General features: G+C 44.0%; 2 protein-coding genes across 2 annotated transcripts in view; one reads left to right on the forward strand and one right to left on the reverse strand.

The window, feature by feature from the left end:
• PPAP2B (phosphatidic acid phosphatase type 2B) overlaps nucleotides 1-2,522 on the reverse strand; it is a 79,118-nt gene extending 76,596 nt beyond the window's left edge. Inside the window, exon 1 of the mRNA XM_009319849.1 lies at nucleotides 2,381-2,522. Within this exon, the coding sequence (XP_009318124.1) occupies nucleotides 2,381-2,522 (142 nt within the window). The remainder of the gene's footprint in view (nucleotides 1-2,380) is intronic.
• Nucleotides 2,523-3,329: 807 nt separating this feature from the next.
• PRKAA2 (protein kinase, AMP-activated, alpha 2 catalytic subunit) overlaps nucleotides 3,330-13,830 on the forward strand; it is a gene marked incomplete at its 5' end in the record, with an annotated part of 18,922 nt that continues 8,421 nt past the window's right edge. The window contains 6 exons of the mRNA XM_009319850.1: nucleotides 3,330-3,582; nucleotides 6,031-6,172; nucleotides 8,240-8,333; nucleotides 9,730-9,874; nucleotides 10,735-10,822; nucleotides 13,356-13,580. Of these exons, the coding sequence (XP_009318125.1) occupies nucleotides 3,330-3,582; nucleotides 6,031-6,172; nucleotides 8,240-8,333; nucleotides 9,730-9,874; nucleotides 10,735-10,822; nucleotides 13,356-13,580 (947 nt within the window). The remainder of the gene's footprint in view (nucleotides 3,583-6,030; nucleotides 6,173-8,239; nucleotides 8,334-9,729; nucleotides 9,875-10,734; nucleotides 10,823-13,355; nucleotides 13,581-13,830) is intronic.

A 13,830-nucleotide genomic window follows, 5' to 3' on the forward strand; every position in this document is an offset into this window, starting at 1 on the left:
GGGAGATGCAGACCTCGCCTTTCGGTAGCAGGGCGGCGTGCTGCCGTTGCCTGCTGCAGGCTCCGGCGCCGGTGCTCCGAGCAGGACCCACCAAAACTTTCCTCCCGAACTAGGAGGAAGATGATGGGAAGGTTGGACAGCAAACCAGGCATCCTCCACCTCTGTGCCGAGGCCGTGGTCCCTGTTGCCCCTTCCTTTCCAAAGGGATGGCAGGCGCTTCGTAGCGTGAGGAACCGGCAGCAAAAGGGATTTCTTCTGCTGCCCCTCTGTACATCGCCCAGGGGAGCAGAGCAGCCTTCCTGGCAGCCTGGGAAGCGGCTCCCGCGGGGCTGAGACCTGCAGCAGGCAGGAATGGAGGGGTCGGGTCAGGCTTGGGCTATACACAGGGATTCCTTTGTCATTCATGCCAGAGTAGTCAACTCGCATTTTCAAGGCACCGGTTTTGCTTTACCTGACTCTAAGATTTCCAAATATTTCTATTTCTTTTTCCTGTGAATTCTGCCATTACATGCAAATTTTATTTTTGAATCATGATATTAAAAAAAAAAAACAAACCAAAAACAAACCACAACAAAATTTATTGTCTAAGCAAAATGGATAGCTGTGATTCCTGGTTGGACGTGTGTTTAGCTCCAGCCAGCGGAGCAGCTACCCCACTCGGTGTCCCCCTGCCCTGCCGGGAGGTTACCCACAGTGCTGTGGCTGGTCGAAGGGGTAATGTGCCCGCACTCAGCGACTGGAGTTTTAAAATAAACCAAAATTGACAGCAGGGGAAAGAAACCACCGCGACCACTGGAGCTAAATCCACCTGTGACCATTAATCAGGCCCCTAAAAATATATTGCTGTGTTTAATCCCAAACCACAAATTTACTGACTAAAGAATTATCGGAGTAAATACTTCTAACAGTAAGGACCATTTAAATCACTCACATATACCAGCAGACCTCAAAAAGTGCTCCAGAGGCAATTTTTTTCTTGTGGACCAAATTAAGCCTGCCAACAATAGCCTTTTTTCCTTAACTACCTTTCAGGAGTGCCTACCACAAACACCCCCCCACCCCACATATGACCCGACTTTGGTAAAAACTGACAGTTTCCAAAGAAACATTTAAAATAACATAAAAGAGATTTCCTAGCTCAAAATCCTTTATGGGTAAGTAGTACCCTTTATATATTTTTTTCCTTAATATTTTGCCTACAACTGACAGGTGACATTTGGACTTGAGATTTGAAACTGAGATGAAGAAACTAGATTTCCTGTTTAGACAGAATTATAGTATTTTAATCAAATGAGCTTTAGAAAAGCCTGTATTCACCCTATTTAGCAAGAAACATGAGAGAAGTGAAGAGATTTTGGCCTGATTAGTTCATATGTTGTGTATAGTAACTGCTTTTTCCCTAAGAAGGCTGGTGCCATCAGTGACGTTTCTTGTTGCTGATGTGTTTTCTTCAAACTCTGCCTTGTACAAGACTTTGTTCCTCAAAGAAATCATAAATCACAAACTTTAAGGATAACAATTATTACGGAAATAAAAAGATGGCAATGGAAGGGAAGGATTTAGTGATGATGGGGTACTAACCGGAGTTTGGATTTGTGGCTGGAGGTGAGTAGTCGCTTTGAGCCATCAGAAACCAGAGATATGACAGAAAAAGTCCCTGCTGCCCTGTTGGGATATTCGTTCCGGCTCAGCACTGCCTGGGTCATCGGTGAACTGATCCACCTAAAAACTAGCTAAACACTGCAAGAGACAGTTAGTTTTAAGCCCGTTCAGTTCCTTGATCTCGTTTATAGAAAGACCATACAAGGCATGGAGGGGAGCAAATAGGTTGGCAGATGAGAGCGGGATTTTGGTGATAATACTGAAATTCCAGCTGGAAATGGTGATTAAAATGCGGCATTTTTTTACAAGAGAGGAAGATGGCAGGAGTTAACCTGGTGGATGTGAATGTAGTGGATGGATAGGAGGTCTCATGCCAAGGGTCAACATTATTACACAGGATTTTGCCAAATGCAGGGAGAGCTGGTGATAGTTATTTTCCCTGTCCTCCAGGCCAAAGATAAGATAAATTTGCAGAAAATAGAACTGTGGAAATGATCCTGGATTTTGAGTTTAGTGAAGTAATGAAGGAAGGAGGTGGCATCTCCTCCACTGGTGGTTGGTAAGAACAGATTAGACAAATTGCTGCTGTGTTTGTCCTGGGCATATCCCGCCCTGCGGGTCCCCAAAGATCTCTCCCCGCGACCACAGCCCTCGCACAATGAGGTTCATGGTGGTTGCAGCTTGGAGAGCTTAAGTCAAAATTCTGCAGAGTAACACAAATATTTTTCCATGTGGTGCCACACATGATGTCCCTGGTGGCCACTTGGTGGTTTCTTACCCAATGCTTGTTGGCCACCAAGGTGATCAATTTGTGGTCCCTCAAGGACCGTCAGTGCTTGGGTTATGTTTATGTTGGTTATGATGGCACCTCCATGGGCTTGAGTCGGGGTCAGATCCCATTTTCCCAGGCACTGTACCATTGCCACTGAAGGACAAACCTTGTGTTGGAGGGAAGATAAACTAAAAGAGACTGAACAGATGAAGGAAAGGGAAAGAAAGGATGATATGTCATATAGCAAGTGGCACTGGGGCAGAATTAATACAGTGCTGCTAAATATATGCTTTGGATGGATTTCATTTTTAACTTTGGGCTAAGATAAGGGCCAGCGCAGCTGATAGGAAAGGAGTTTTCTCACCCCTCCCTAAACTTTTACATTCCCCTGAAGCATTTGCAAAAATGTTAACTGCTTGTGCTACCTGAGCTGCCTCAAACGTGCACCCAGAGGTAGGCTTCGTTGGTACCTGCTGTAAAAAAAACATGCTGTCAAGGGATTTTAATGATTATCTCAGCTTACGGTATGATAAACACTATTCCTCCTCATTTTTTCTCTTATAAAAATAGCTAAATTAGAAGAGTCCTCTTTCAGAAACTAATTCTATTATATCTCTTCCCTTCTTTCCTTAATAGCATCTGATGCTGAAGCGTTCTCATGCCCAGGCAGTCACACGTGGAAGCAGATGGGGTAGCAGCTAAGGACACTCACACCGTGTCCCGTTTGGTGCCATTTTTTGGAGTTTAGGGTCAGCGTTACCACCTGACCCTTATGGCTGGGGGTTTTTTTGTGGCACAGTGTGCAGTGCTGCTTGTCGTCTCAGTGTTGAATCCATCTCCCCTGCTCACCCCAACAGAGCCCTGGTTGCTGGTTTTAAGCTGCAGTGGAGCTTACCTGTGCGCTTGTCACTGAAAGACAAGACATACGCTCAAATCACCTTTCTAATACTGCCACTCATCCCTCCCTCCTCCCCCTGGGCTTTTAATCCAGGAGGTAGGGAGAGGGAAGGAGAAGGCTTCCTCACCACCACCCGAGACCACCATTGCCCATCCCTGGGGCGAGGAGAGGACAAACCCATTAGAGGCGAGCTGCACGAGCATCCCCTTCCATGCCTGTGGGAGGCATGGGACCTGCCACTGCTCCTCATCCTGGGGCTGGATCATACCACCAACGTGCTCCAGCACATGGGGTCAGAGACAGCGACTCCGTGAGTAGAGGGAAGGTTGTCCTTACTGCCCCGTGTTAAAATTCCTGCATCTACAGGCTGCAGCTGGAGAGACCTGAAAGGCTTAAAAGGCTCCCACCACATAGCAAATTATATTCTCTGTCTCTCAAGGCGTTTGAGTAGGCTTAACAAGCCACTGGGGACTGAAACAGTAATATCTCTGTATCTAATGCTTACTGTAAGCAAAAGATGGATTACAAAATAGACTGTTTATTTTTAATTATTAATGTGTTTGAGCTAGCAAACCTTCGCAGATTTACACATTGTTTGTCATGGATGGAAAGGAGATGAACTAATGGCAATGGTATTAAAACCAATACTTATTCATTCAGGGCATGACTATTTTTTTTTTCCCAATGTATAATAAAAATTTTTCAAAGCATATACTGGGGTAAGGCCAGAAAGGGTTTGTCTTGAAACAAAGGATGGCAGAAATCAGGATTTTATTCCTAGTTCGGTGATAAACCACTTTGCTTTGCTGTTCCTCAGTTTCCCGACTAATGGCTTAGTGCATTATAATTCTTTAATGGAGCTAAATGAATCAAGGGCAGCTTTTAAAGTACAGCTTCTCATGCTCCCAGGAAAGAGAGAGCAGAGGTAGCGCAGTGCTATAGTTGACCAAATCAAATGTTGCTGGTAAAAGACTTGATCTCAAAGACGTCTGCTGAAGTTGTCTTAGACCACTCTGCCACTCCTTCCTCAGCCTCCTCAGTGTAACATATGCCATGCATATACCATGACAACCTTGGCAAAGAGAGATCAGTGCCCTTTGTAAGACAATTGGCATGCCTTGGGGAGAATTTCTTGCAGTGACCAAACAGGCTGTACCCCGGCCCCCTCGCAAGGCCCAGTAAAGCTTGACCATGCTTTTGCACGTGCGCTGCTTTGCAGAGTCTTGCTCCAGCAAAGCCTCCCCAGCACGGGGCAGGCCCAACACTGCCCTGCTGTCCTCTCCCCAGGGATGCACCAGGGAAAACGCCTCCTCAGACTATTTACGGCACTCTCCTTGCACTGCAGAAGAGGAATTATCTGCCTCCTCCAGCCCTCAGCTAATCCCTAAATTGCATCTATACTGCAAAGCTTAGTTTATTTACATTTCATCTAGTAGTTTTAAGTATTGCGAGGAATAAAACGGACATGCAAAGTGGTGCTTTAATTTTCAAGGGCAGTAAAGTGTTTTATTTTTAGGATGCTCCTATTGAGGAAAGAATCTCTGGCAGGTCTTATCTGGTGGCTAATAATAGTCACCTCACGTGCCCCAAGCAGTGCCGGCGCTGCTGCCCTGCCCTTCTCATGCCATCTGCTTATGCCGTTTGCTTCTGATCAGCTCATTAAAGCCTCCAAAATTACAGAGTCTAATAATGTAATAACAAGTTTTGCACATAATTATTAACTCCTTGCGCTCTATGTTATTACTGGAAGGGTAATGTTCATAATTAGAAAGCACAAATATTTACTGTAAGCACGTTTTGTGTGCATTCTTTAGAAAACCATCCATATGTCACCATTTTTAATATCACATTAGAAAATACTGAGAAGGGGTAGCTCATGGCCAGAGAACCCTTTTAGATATAAACATCCAGTTTACAGTTTTCAAGCAGTTTCTGCTGTTAACGTCAATATAAATCTTGCTTCCTAGGAGCTTTTTATTTTTTGTATAGTCTGTTTATTGATAACAAATGGATCAAATGCTGAATTCATTTCACGTTATTGTTAAGTTAGTGCAATTCCCCCAGTGACCGTGGTGCTACTCCCAGTTTGTGGTTACTGTTTGTCCCTGTACACAGGAGATAAACATCAGCATCTTAATGCACCAAGTGCATATTATAAAAACCCATATTGAAATTTGTATCTTTTCTAAAACCAGATTTGTTCTTGCAGTCCAGCAGTGTTCCTGTAGCTTGTCATCAAACCAAGAAGCACGCTTGAGAAAGTATAAATAGAAGTTCATTTTAGTAATGCAAATCCCGCAGTCCTATTTTGGGCAGGGAAAATCCCTATATCATTTTTTTAAAAGAAGTATGATGGTCTAGTTTTAAGACTGGGTTTATTAGGGATTTAATCAACCAGTGTGTTCTGGTGGAGATTCTCCTCTGCCATTTAAATATATCTGTTTCTGATTGATCTAGCTTTTACATGCTGTAAATCCTTGCAAATTAGCTTTGGGTATGACCTCCTCCAGTAACTCACTCTGTTTTATTTACTTGAGTGTTTTTTGCAGATAAGTCCCCTCTCTTCTGTCTTCCATGACTCCACTGGGAAAACAATAAAGTGAAGAGACAAAAAACAAGTTTAAAATATTTCAACCCCTCATCTTTGGTTTTTTTCCCTTCAAGAGTTGCTTTTTGCTTGTAAATCACAGTGTCCTAAACTGTTTATATGAATCTTGCTACACTGTTTAGTGACTTTGCAATGCTCTCTTTCTAATAGTTGGTGAACACCAGCTGACGGGGCACAAAGTAGCAGTAAAAATACTCAACAGACAGAAAATACGCAGCCTGGATGTGGTTGGGAAGATCAAACGAGAAATTCAAAACCTTAAACTCTTCCGGCACCCTCATATTATCAAACTGTAAGTACCCTTTCTGCCACGTGTTCAGTTTATTCCTCCATCTGCAAAGACTTCACATACACAGTTGAAAGGGTTTCAGGGGATGGCTTGGAGTAGTAGAAAATGTTAGGTGCGTGGTCAAGTTTTTGCACATTAGAGCCAAACGCTGCTTTTTGAGAGTCTCCCACTAACTTACATGGGACACAGTTAACACTTTGTGAAATGATGGAAGATGTTTCTTCCACTGGGAGTCTGGGTTATTGTAACAGCCAACAGACCGATGTCCCTGCATCAAGTTTTGCTCAGCTAAACCTGTCCAAGCCGCCCTCTCTTCCATGCAGAGGCCATTATAAAGGTGTGTAGAGAGGGTCTGGGCTTTCCTGACCATCCATTGGGATGCTATTAGGAGTTTTTGTGATGACCCTTTTTGGCTTGATATCTCTGGACTTGAAGCTGCTGAGAATTGTGCCTGAGGGATTGCGGCACGGTCAGGCTCGTAGAGTGAAGCCTTGGCCTGAAGTCAATAGGATTTACGTTTTAATGGCCTGATTATCCAGAGCTTAAAGGAACATTTTTTTTTAAATTTATTATTCAGACATAAGTTTTCACAGTTGCCACTCTGATGAACCTGAATTTAAGTTGTAAATCAGCACCTGCACTCCAGCCTCTGGGATTCCTTCTCAATCCCCAGTTTGTGCAGCCAGCCCACATTAATGAGGCACTCGATAATTTCTTTGGCATTTCTATAAAAGAAAGCTGTTGAATGGTAACTGCAAGGATAAGTTGACATTTAGGTCAGCCTTAAAACTGGCATGAGATATAGCAAATACCTGGGACTTACAGGCAAGGGAAAACAAATTCTCTCTACAGCTAAATAACTAACCATGCAGCAACTGTTGACTTTAGAGCAACTTCACAGTTCCATGGATTTATTGGAGTACAAATTGGTATTATTTCACGAAAAAGCCAGCAAGAGTCCTCAGCTGTGCATCCAGCATCCTGCAAGTTAAGTCCTGTTCACACATTTGTCAAACTATTAGAGCCTAAAAATTAAACCCAGTTTAACAATATCAGTGTTCTGTGGTACATACTGCAATCATGAAATACAATGATAAAGAAAAGAGGTGAGGAGACGACCATGGTACATAAAGCTCCTCTTTCGTAGCTTTTTACATATGTATAAAAGAAATAGGGCAATTAACAATAACTTAGATGTCTGGGACCAAAGCACTTCAGAAAAATTAAGTTGATCCTATTGATTTTTATGGGGCTATCACCCGTTCACTTGCTGATCTCTGAAAATTGTTTGAAATCTGTTTGTTTCAAATTACAACCCGCAGAAATTCAGCTGTAAAAAAAAAGCAAACAACAATGTATCTGAAATAAAACAGAGGGGGGTCTCAGCTGGTGCTGCTATGAATTCCTGTAGCTGCATTGACCTCAGCTGATCACTGGCAGTTTGTACCAGCTGGGACAGTGAAATGCGTTTGCAGCACTTAGGGATCATTTTGAATGAAAATGGAGAATAAATTTGTGAGTCAAGGGTGATACTGTCGTGTCCCCCCCCCTCCATTCTAGAATATAGAGGGATTTAATATTTGAAAAATAGCTGTGATCTTTTGGGGTGCTCATCTTTGTTTCTATACCTTTCCAAAAGAAGCTCCCTCTAGTGTCTAGAGTTCTTCTTTATTTCCTTTATCCTTGACGTGAGGGAAACCAAATATATCCCCTCCCTGCCCCCAGCTAACAAAGCCTTCATTTCTAAAGCTGTTGTTGCAGATCTTAGCCAAAATGGGAATCTGAAAGTCAGGACAGTCTTAAATGTGATGGGATTGTCTGGCAGAGATTTCAGAGGATTATTTAAAAGCTGGAAGAAAAACCGTAGGTCTGTTAAAGAGATCCTTTCATAGACAAGTGAAAGGTTATACTTGAAATAAGAGATGGCTTTTCAGAAGTGGAAAGCAATTATAAATGCAAGATCCAAACAAATGCTTATTTTAAGGTTTGACATGAAACTAATAATCTATTTAAAAGCCTTTCCCTCTTCTTCTTAATTTTTTTTTTCGAAATCCGTTTGTGTTTTTGAAGGTACCAGGTCATCAGCACGCCAACGGACTTCTTTATGGTCATGGAATACGTATCTGGCGGTGAACTGTTTGATTACATCTGTAAGCACGGACGTGTAAGTGCCAGTACCGTGTCAGCCCAAACGCTTGTGTGGGAAGAGGATGGTGTTCAGAAGCAAAACGACTGCTAAAGGGAATGTGGTTAAGGTTAAGGCCCAAAATAGAAGTTGCTTCACAGCAATCCCATCTGGAGTGTCTCGTACCCGGCTCGCACAAAAGTTGCATGCAATTTTTTGCAATGTTCTCTGATGTATTTCAATACGCAAACCAAAATATCCAAGGTAACATGTTGCTTAGTGCAAATATTTGGAAAACTAGCATATTTTTATAATTTTTAGCTATGGGTTGCCTGTCAAAACCCCCACAGTTCAGCAGCAGATTTACGTGTGTGCAGGGCACTGGAGGGGAAGAGCACTCGGTGTGCTCTCCGTCTGGGTCATTCGTCTCCCCCTTGGCTCCACGTCAGGTTTTCTGAAGACTTTTTAAGGATGTGGCTTATCTGAACAACATTTTCAAATGCCGGTAATCCTGCTGGGTATAAATCACCTGAGACGTAGGTTGAGCCCGTGAAATGTGATATTATGGTTACAAAGAAAATCACTAGTGTCTGCCCCGTGGACATCCTTGTAGGCAGGGAGCAATCGCAGGGCAAGGAGATAAAAATGGGCTGAAGTGGACATCCAGAATAAGGCTTTCAGGTGAAGGATCAGCCCATCATACTTTTCCTCTCTGTACTACAAAAATCAATACATTTACAATAAACTGGTATAGATTAATGCACTGGTCGATGGAGCTGACTCCATTTACTTTTCTACGTACAGTTCTGATTTCCAGCACATTTTACCCATCTGGGTCTTTTCAGTGACTAGTTTGGATCCTTTCTGAACTTTTGCATTCAGAAACTAAATTTTTCATGAAGAGATTCTTTAGGAAGTCATCAGTGAAAATAATCAGTCTCTTCATCATTTTAAATATAATTTCTCTAATATAGCTCCTACAACTTTATAGCTAATATAGCTATATCGCTAATTAAAATCATCACAATATTCCACCTTTAGCTTTTTTTTCTAAAGCCATCTGTCCATGAGGAATTGCTCCCTGCAGCATCCTCTGCGGTGTTTTGTCCAGCCTCAACCTGCATGTGCTGTATAGCAGAACTCATCCTGTTGGGACAGCAGGCCATTGCCTCATAGGTGCCACCAATAAGTTCTTCTTGATAGCTCAGCTAAATTTAGGTTTCTAATTTCATCTCTGGGCTATATCATTTGCAAACACTAGCATATTATAAAATGCAAGGGGAGAAATGTGCTTTATTTGCTGCTTTTGGTCACAAGCACGCTGTGATTTTCTCTCTGCACCCTGGAACATTTTGGCTCCTTGCTAAGTCAAACCTTCCCTTGCCAGCTCTGCATGCAGACCAACCTTCAGGACTGTTTCCCCTTGCGTCCGTAGGTTGAAGAGGCAGAAGCTCGACGCCTTTTCCAGCAGATTCTCTCCGCGGTGGATTACTGCCACAGACACATGGTTGTCCACCGAGACCTGAAACCAGAGAACGTGCTGTTGGATGCACACATGAACGCAAAGATAGCCGATTTTGGTATGTGACCCCAGCAGCATTCCAGAAATGCAGCCAGCTCCGAGGCGCTTGCTAGAGCGTGTCTGTGTAGCACGCCTTACAAAACCCAGAGCCTGTTTTCCTAACCACTAGCAGTTGCTTTACCTGAAAAGCCCACAGTTATAAACACTGGCCTTTTTGCAAAAGCAGGGATTACTTATTGTAGGCTGCTTCTGTACTGGCATTAAGAATGGAGCAGCAAAGTAATTTGCAAATCTTCACTATGTTTTAGTATAATCACCTAATATAAAGATTTAGCTAATTTATGTTTAAGACAGACTCGGTGCAGTTAATTCCAGGGTGAGCTGGCTGTGTGTGTTTATTTTCATGCATGTTCTCCGTACGTTCGGCCACGTGCTCTTGGCCTCACTTCATTTTACAAATGAGCAGTAACAGGAGTCTTTCAGGGACATTACCGATTGAAATCCATTGAAATAGCTGGGCTACCAGCTCGGTCCCGGTGAGTCCTTTCTAGCAGTGATAATTTGAAGATTTACTAATTTCACAGCCCCACACAATTCCCATATAAAGTAAGTGCTCTGAGATGAATTATGTCTCTTTTCCTCTGTGCTCTGTGCTTTGCAACTTAGAGAAGCAAAATTAGCCTGGATCAAATATTCCTTGCTTGGATGTGAAAATAACAATAATAACAACAATAACAATAATAATTATTATTATTTTTTGCAAATCAGCTCAAAGGAGTCTATCTAAATTATGTCAACAGTTCCCCTGCAAATTCCCGCCTCCACTTGCTATACCTGTCCTCTTCTGTGCGACACGGAGCCCTCTATGGCTGGACCTTCACATTGAACATCAATCTGTAGTAAACATCTTGTTTTTAGGCTTGTCCAACATGATGTCAGATGGCGAATTTCTACGCACCAGCTGTGGTTCCCCAAATTATGCAGCCCCCGAAGTCATCTCTGGAAGGTAGGACGTTCCACTTCTAATCAGAGCCTGTGTGAGCACATGGGTTTTAAATTTGTTCTTGGGATTGGAAACAGCTTTGCACATCTAGTAAAAGCAGCTGAATCCTTCCAGCCTGTATTGTATGTTTGGATGAATCTACTGGCAAAAATCTGAAAGTTTTCTTGGTTATTACATTTCTCAGTAGCTGTAATAGCAAACCATGTTTTGCTAAAGATGTTTACTTTGGAGGAATTATTAATAGCAGATGTCGACTGTTTATATTGCTAATTAAAGAGGGTGAAAATTACTCTTTGGATGCAAATACTGAGGTTTCAGATGGAAAGGCTTTTCCAGGCCACGCCCTTCTCTCCTGCCCACCTATAATATAAAACACAGCATTAATGAGGAAAACCATTCACTAAAGAAGAATCAGGAAGATCTTTAATCACTTCCCTTTCTGGTTCCTTAAGCTAGGGGTTTTGTTCGTGACAGTAGGTTCAACCATCATAACTTTGTTTTGAATTGATGAATTGAATTGACAAACCTCCAGTGTGGTTGCATCTCTCAGCGTGCAACATCTGTACAACACATGGCATGTCGAACGCACTCTGCAAGGTTGAATTGGACTTTAGCATGTTGATGCAGAAGTGTTAGCTCCTATGTTTTACTGTCAGGAACCTAAGTTACATAGAATGTACTTATTTCCCTAACTCTCTCTATAATAGCATAGCAAGGATTGCAAATACAAATTTTCAAGTTTTCAGTCCTCTGTATGGTCCTTAAAAATGCCCATCTCATTATCTGCCCTGTATTTTTGAATCGCCCTTTGCATGAGCATTAGTTTTCCTAATCCAGCGTATTTTTGCCTGTAACTGTAGCTTTTAAATACAACGTTTTGATCAAAGTGTGTTCACTGCGATTATGATTATTTTATCCCTGTTTACACCACTGCAAGTGTTGGCAGAGTATCCTAGGAATTAGACCAGCATCCAAAAACCCTGTTGCGACTACAGCTCTACATGCGAAAACAAGTAAATCCTCATTGTCAAGAGGGGGACAAAGCCAGAACCCCTACTGCGATTCCAAAAAAATATTATTTCCATGCCCTTTTCAGTAAAGGCCAGCAGCACGTTATTTTCAGTTCGTATAGGAGACAGGGCGCATGGCAGATTAACAAGAAGGATTTAGTCCCTGTATGCAGAGCCTGATCGTTCCAAGGGTACAGGCAATACAGCTTATTAACAACAAAAGTAAGAAAGAAAAACAAAACCAAACCTACACATTGCACTTTGTCACCAGCTACTGCTGCAGCCCTCTCGCATCGGTACGGCTTACAGTATCAGTGATCCTTGATTTTTATACCCCTGAATTATATGCCAGGCTGCCCTCTTCTCAAAGCTATAACATTGTACAAGAGCTGCATTTGTGGGGGAGAGGCATGATCTGCTGTTCCTGCAGCGGGAGGAATGCCTTGCCGATGGGTGTGCGGGGCAGGGCTGAGCTGGTTCCCGGCTCCTGCTGCCTTTGCTGGGTAGAGCACAAAAGCAGGAAAGCGTGACAGCTCAGGTTTCAGAGTCATAAAGTGCATCTCATTTGGGCTTAAAAGTCGAATCAGCTGTTCAAGCAATGTGGTTATCAGCAAAAGAATCAGGCTTCCTATCTGTCGGAATCGGGCATGGCGGCAGGACCAAGGGGGCATCTAGTTAATTGTCCCCATTTCCAAAATGACTTTGCTGCTGTCCCTGGCCTCAGCAGGGAAAGTCTCACCCTTGGACAAGCAGAGCCGGTGTTTTGGTGATGTTCAGAGAATGACTGCATGCATGACCAGTGCTTTTAGTACACTGGTGTGTCTGCGGCAGTGCTTTTCAGGAGGAGCAAGTGCAGGATGATGAGGTTTCATGAAGAGTTCTGTATTTCCATTTCAACCTCTGTATTTTGGTAGGGTTTTACGGCCCAAGGGTAGGCACTGCCTCCCAAAATCTCTGAGAAAGCATCGGTTGTAGAAAAAAGGATAAACAAATCGAGCAAGCAAGCAAACAGCAGCAAAATTCATATATTTGGGGTGTCCCAACTTGGTGATGCCAGGGAGCACATTAGCAGCTTGTCGGAAGCGGGAGCCCTTGCATACCAGCACCCAAACTTCACCTGAAAATAAACACTCAGAGATACAGTATCTGCTGCTGTTTAATTTGCCTCACTGAATGAACAGAAATTGCTGGCTGAGCCCTTGGGACAAAGGAGCAAACAGCCTGGCAGAGCTCTTGGAAATGTGGGGTTTGGCTTTTTTGGAGGGTCTGGCAGAGGCAGGGATGTACACGGCCATCCAGAGGAGTGTGGGCAGCCAGTGCCAGCTCTGCCATATCATTTCCCCTCTCCCCTGAGTGATTTTGGCTTAGGCAGGTTTGGTTGGGGGCATCCACGTGAGCAGCCCTGGGGTGGGCTGCAGCTCTGGCCCCGGTGGACCTGGCAGTGGGTCCCCAGTGGGACCTGCACCCTAACGAAAGAAAGATGGGGGGGGGACACACACCTCCTGCCCGCCCCTGCCTTCGTGCAGGCTGTACGCGGGCCCAGAGGTGGACATCTGGAGCTGCGGCGTTATCCTCTACGCCCTTCTCTGCGGCACTCTGCCTTTCGATGATGAGCACGTCCCCACCCTCTTCAAGAAGATCCGGGGAGGTGTGTTTTACATCCCCGAATACCTCAACCGCTCCGTTGCCACTCTCCTCATGCACATGCTGCAGGTTGACCCCCTCAAGCGAGCAACCATCAAGGACATCAGGTCAGCCCAGGTGGGATGGGGTGGGCTGGCTGTGTTCAGAGGTCTCCGGCACACCAGTGGCAGAGGAAGGTGGCTGTCCTGGGGGTCACCCGCTGGCAGGTGGGCAGGGTGGTTTACAGGAGTAGTCAGCTAACCCAGCGCTGGTTTTTCCCAGGTGATTCAAGGAGCACTCCTGCACCCCTGTGTGCTGATGGAGAGGTGGGTGCTGCCGTCTGGCAGTGGGTGATGAGAAACAGGGTGATGATTTTAT

The sequence above is a fragment of the Pygoscelis adeliae genome, unplaced genomic scaffold, assembly GCF_000699105.1.
Source record: "Pygoscelis adeliae isolate BGI_AS28 unplaced genomic scaffold, ASM69910v1 Scaffold181, whole genome shotgun sequence".
In the NCBI taxonomy this organism is placed as follows: Eukaryota; Metazoa; Chordata; class Aves; order Sphenisciformes; family Spheniscidae; genus Pygoscelis; species Pygoscelis adeliae.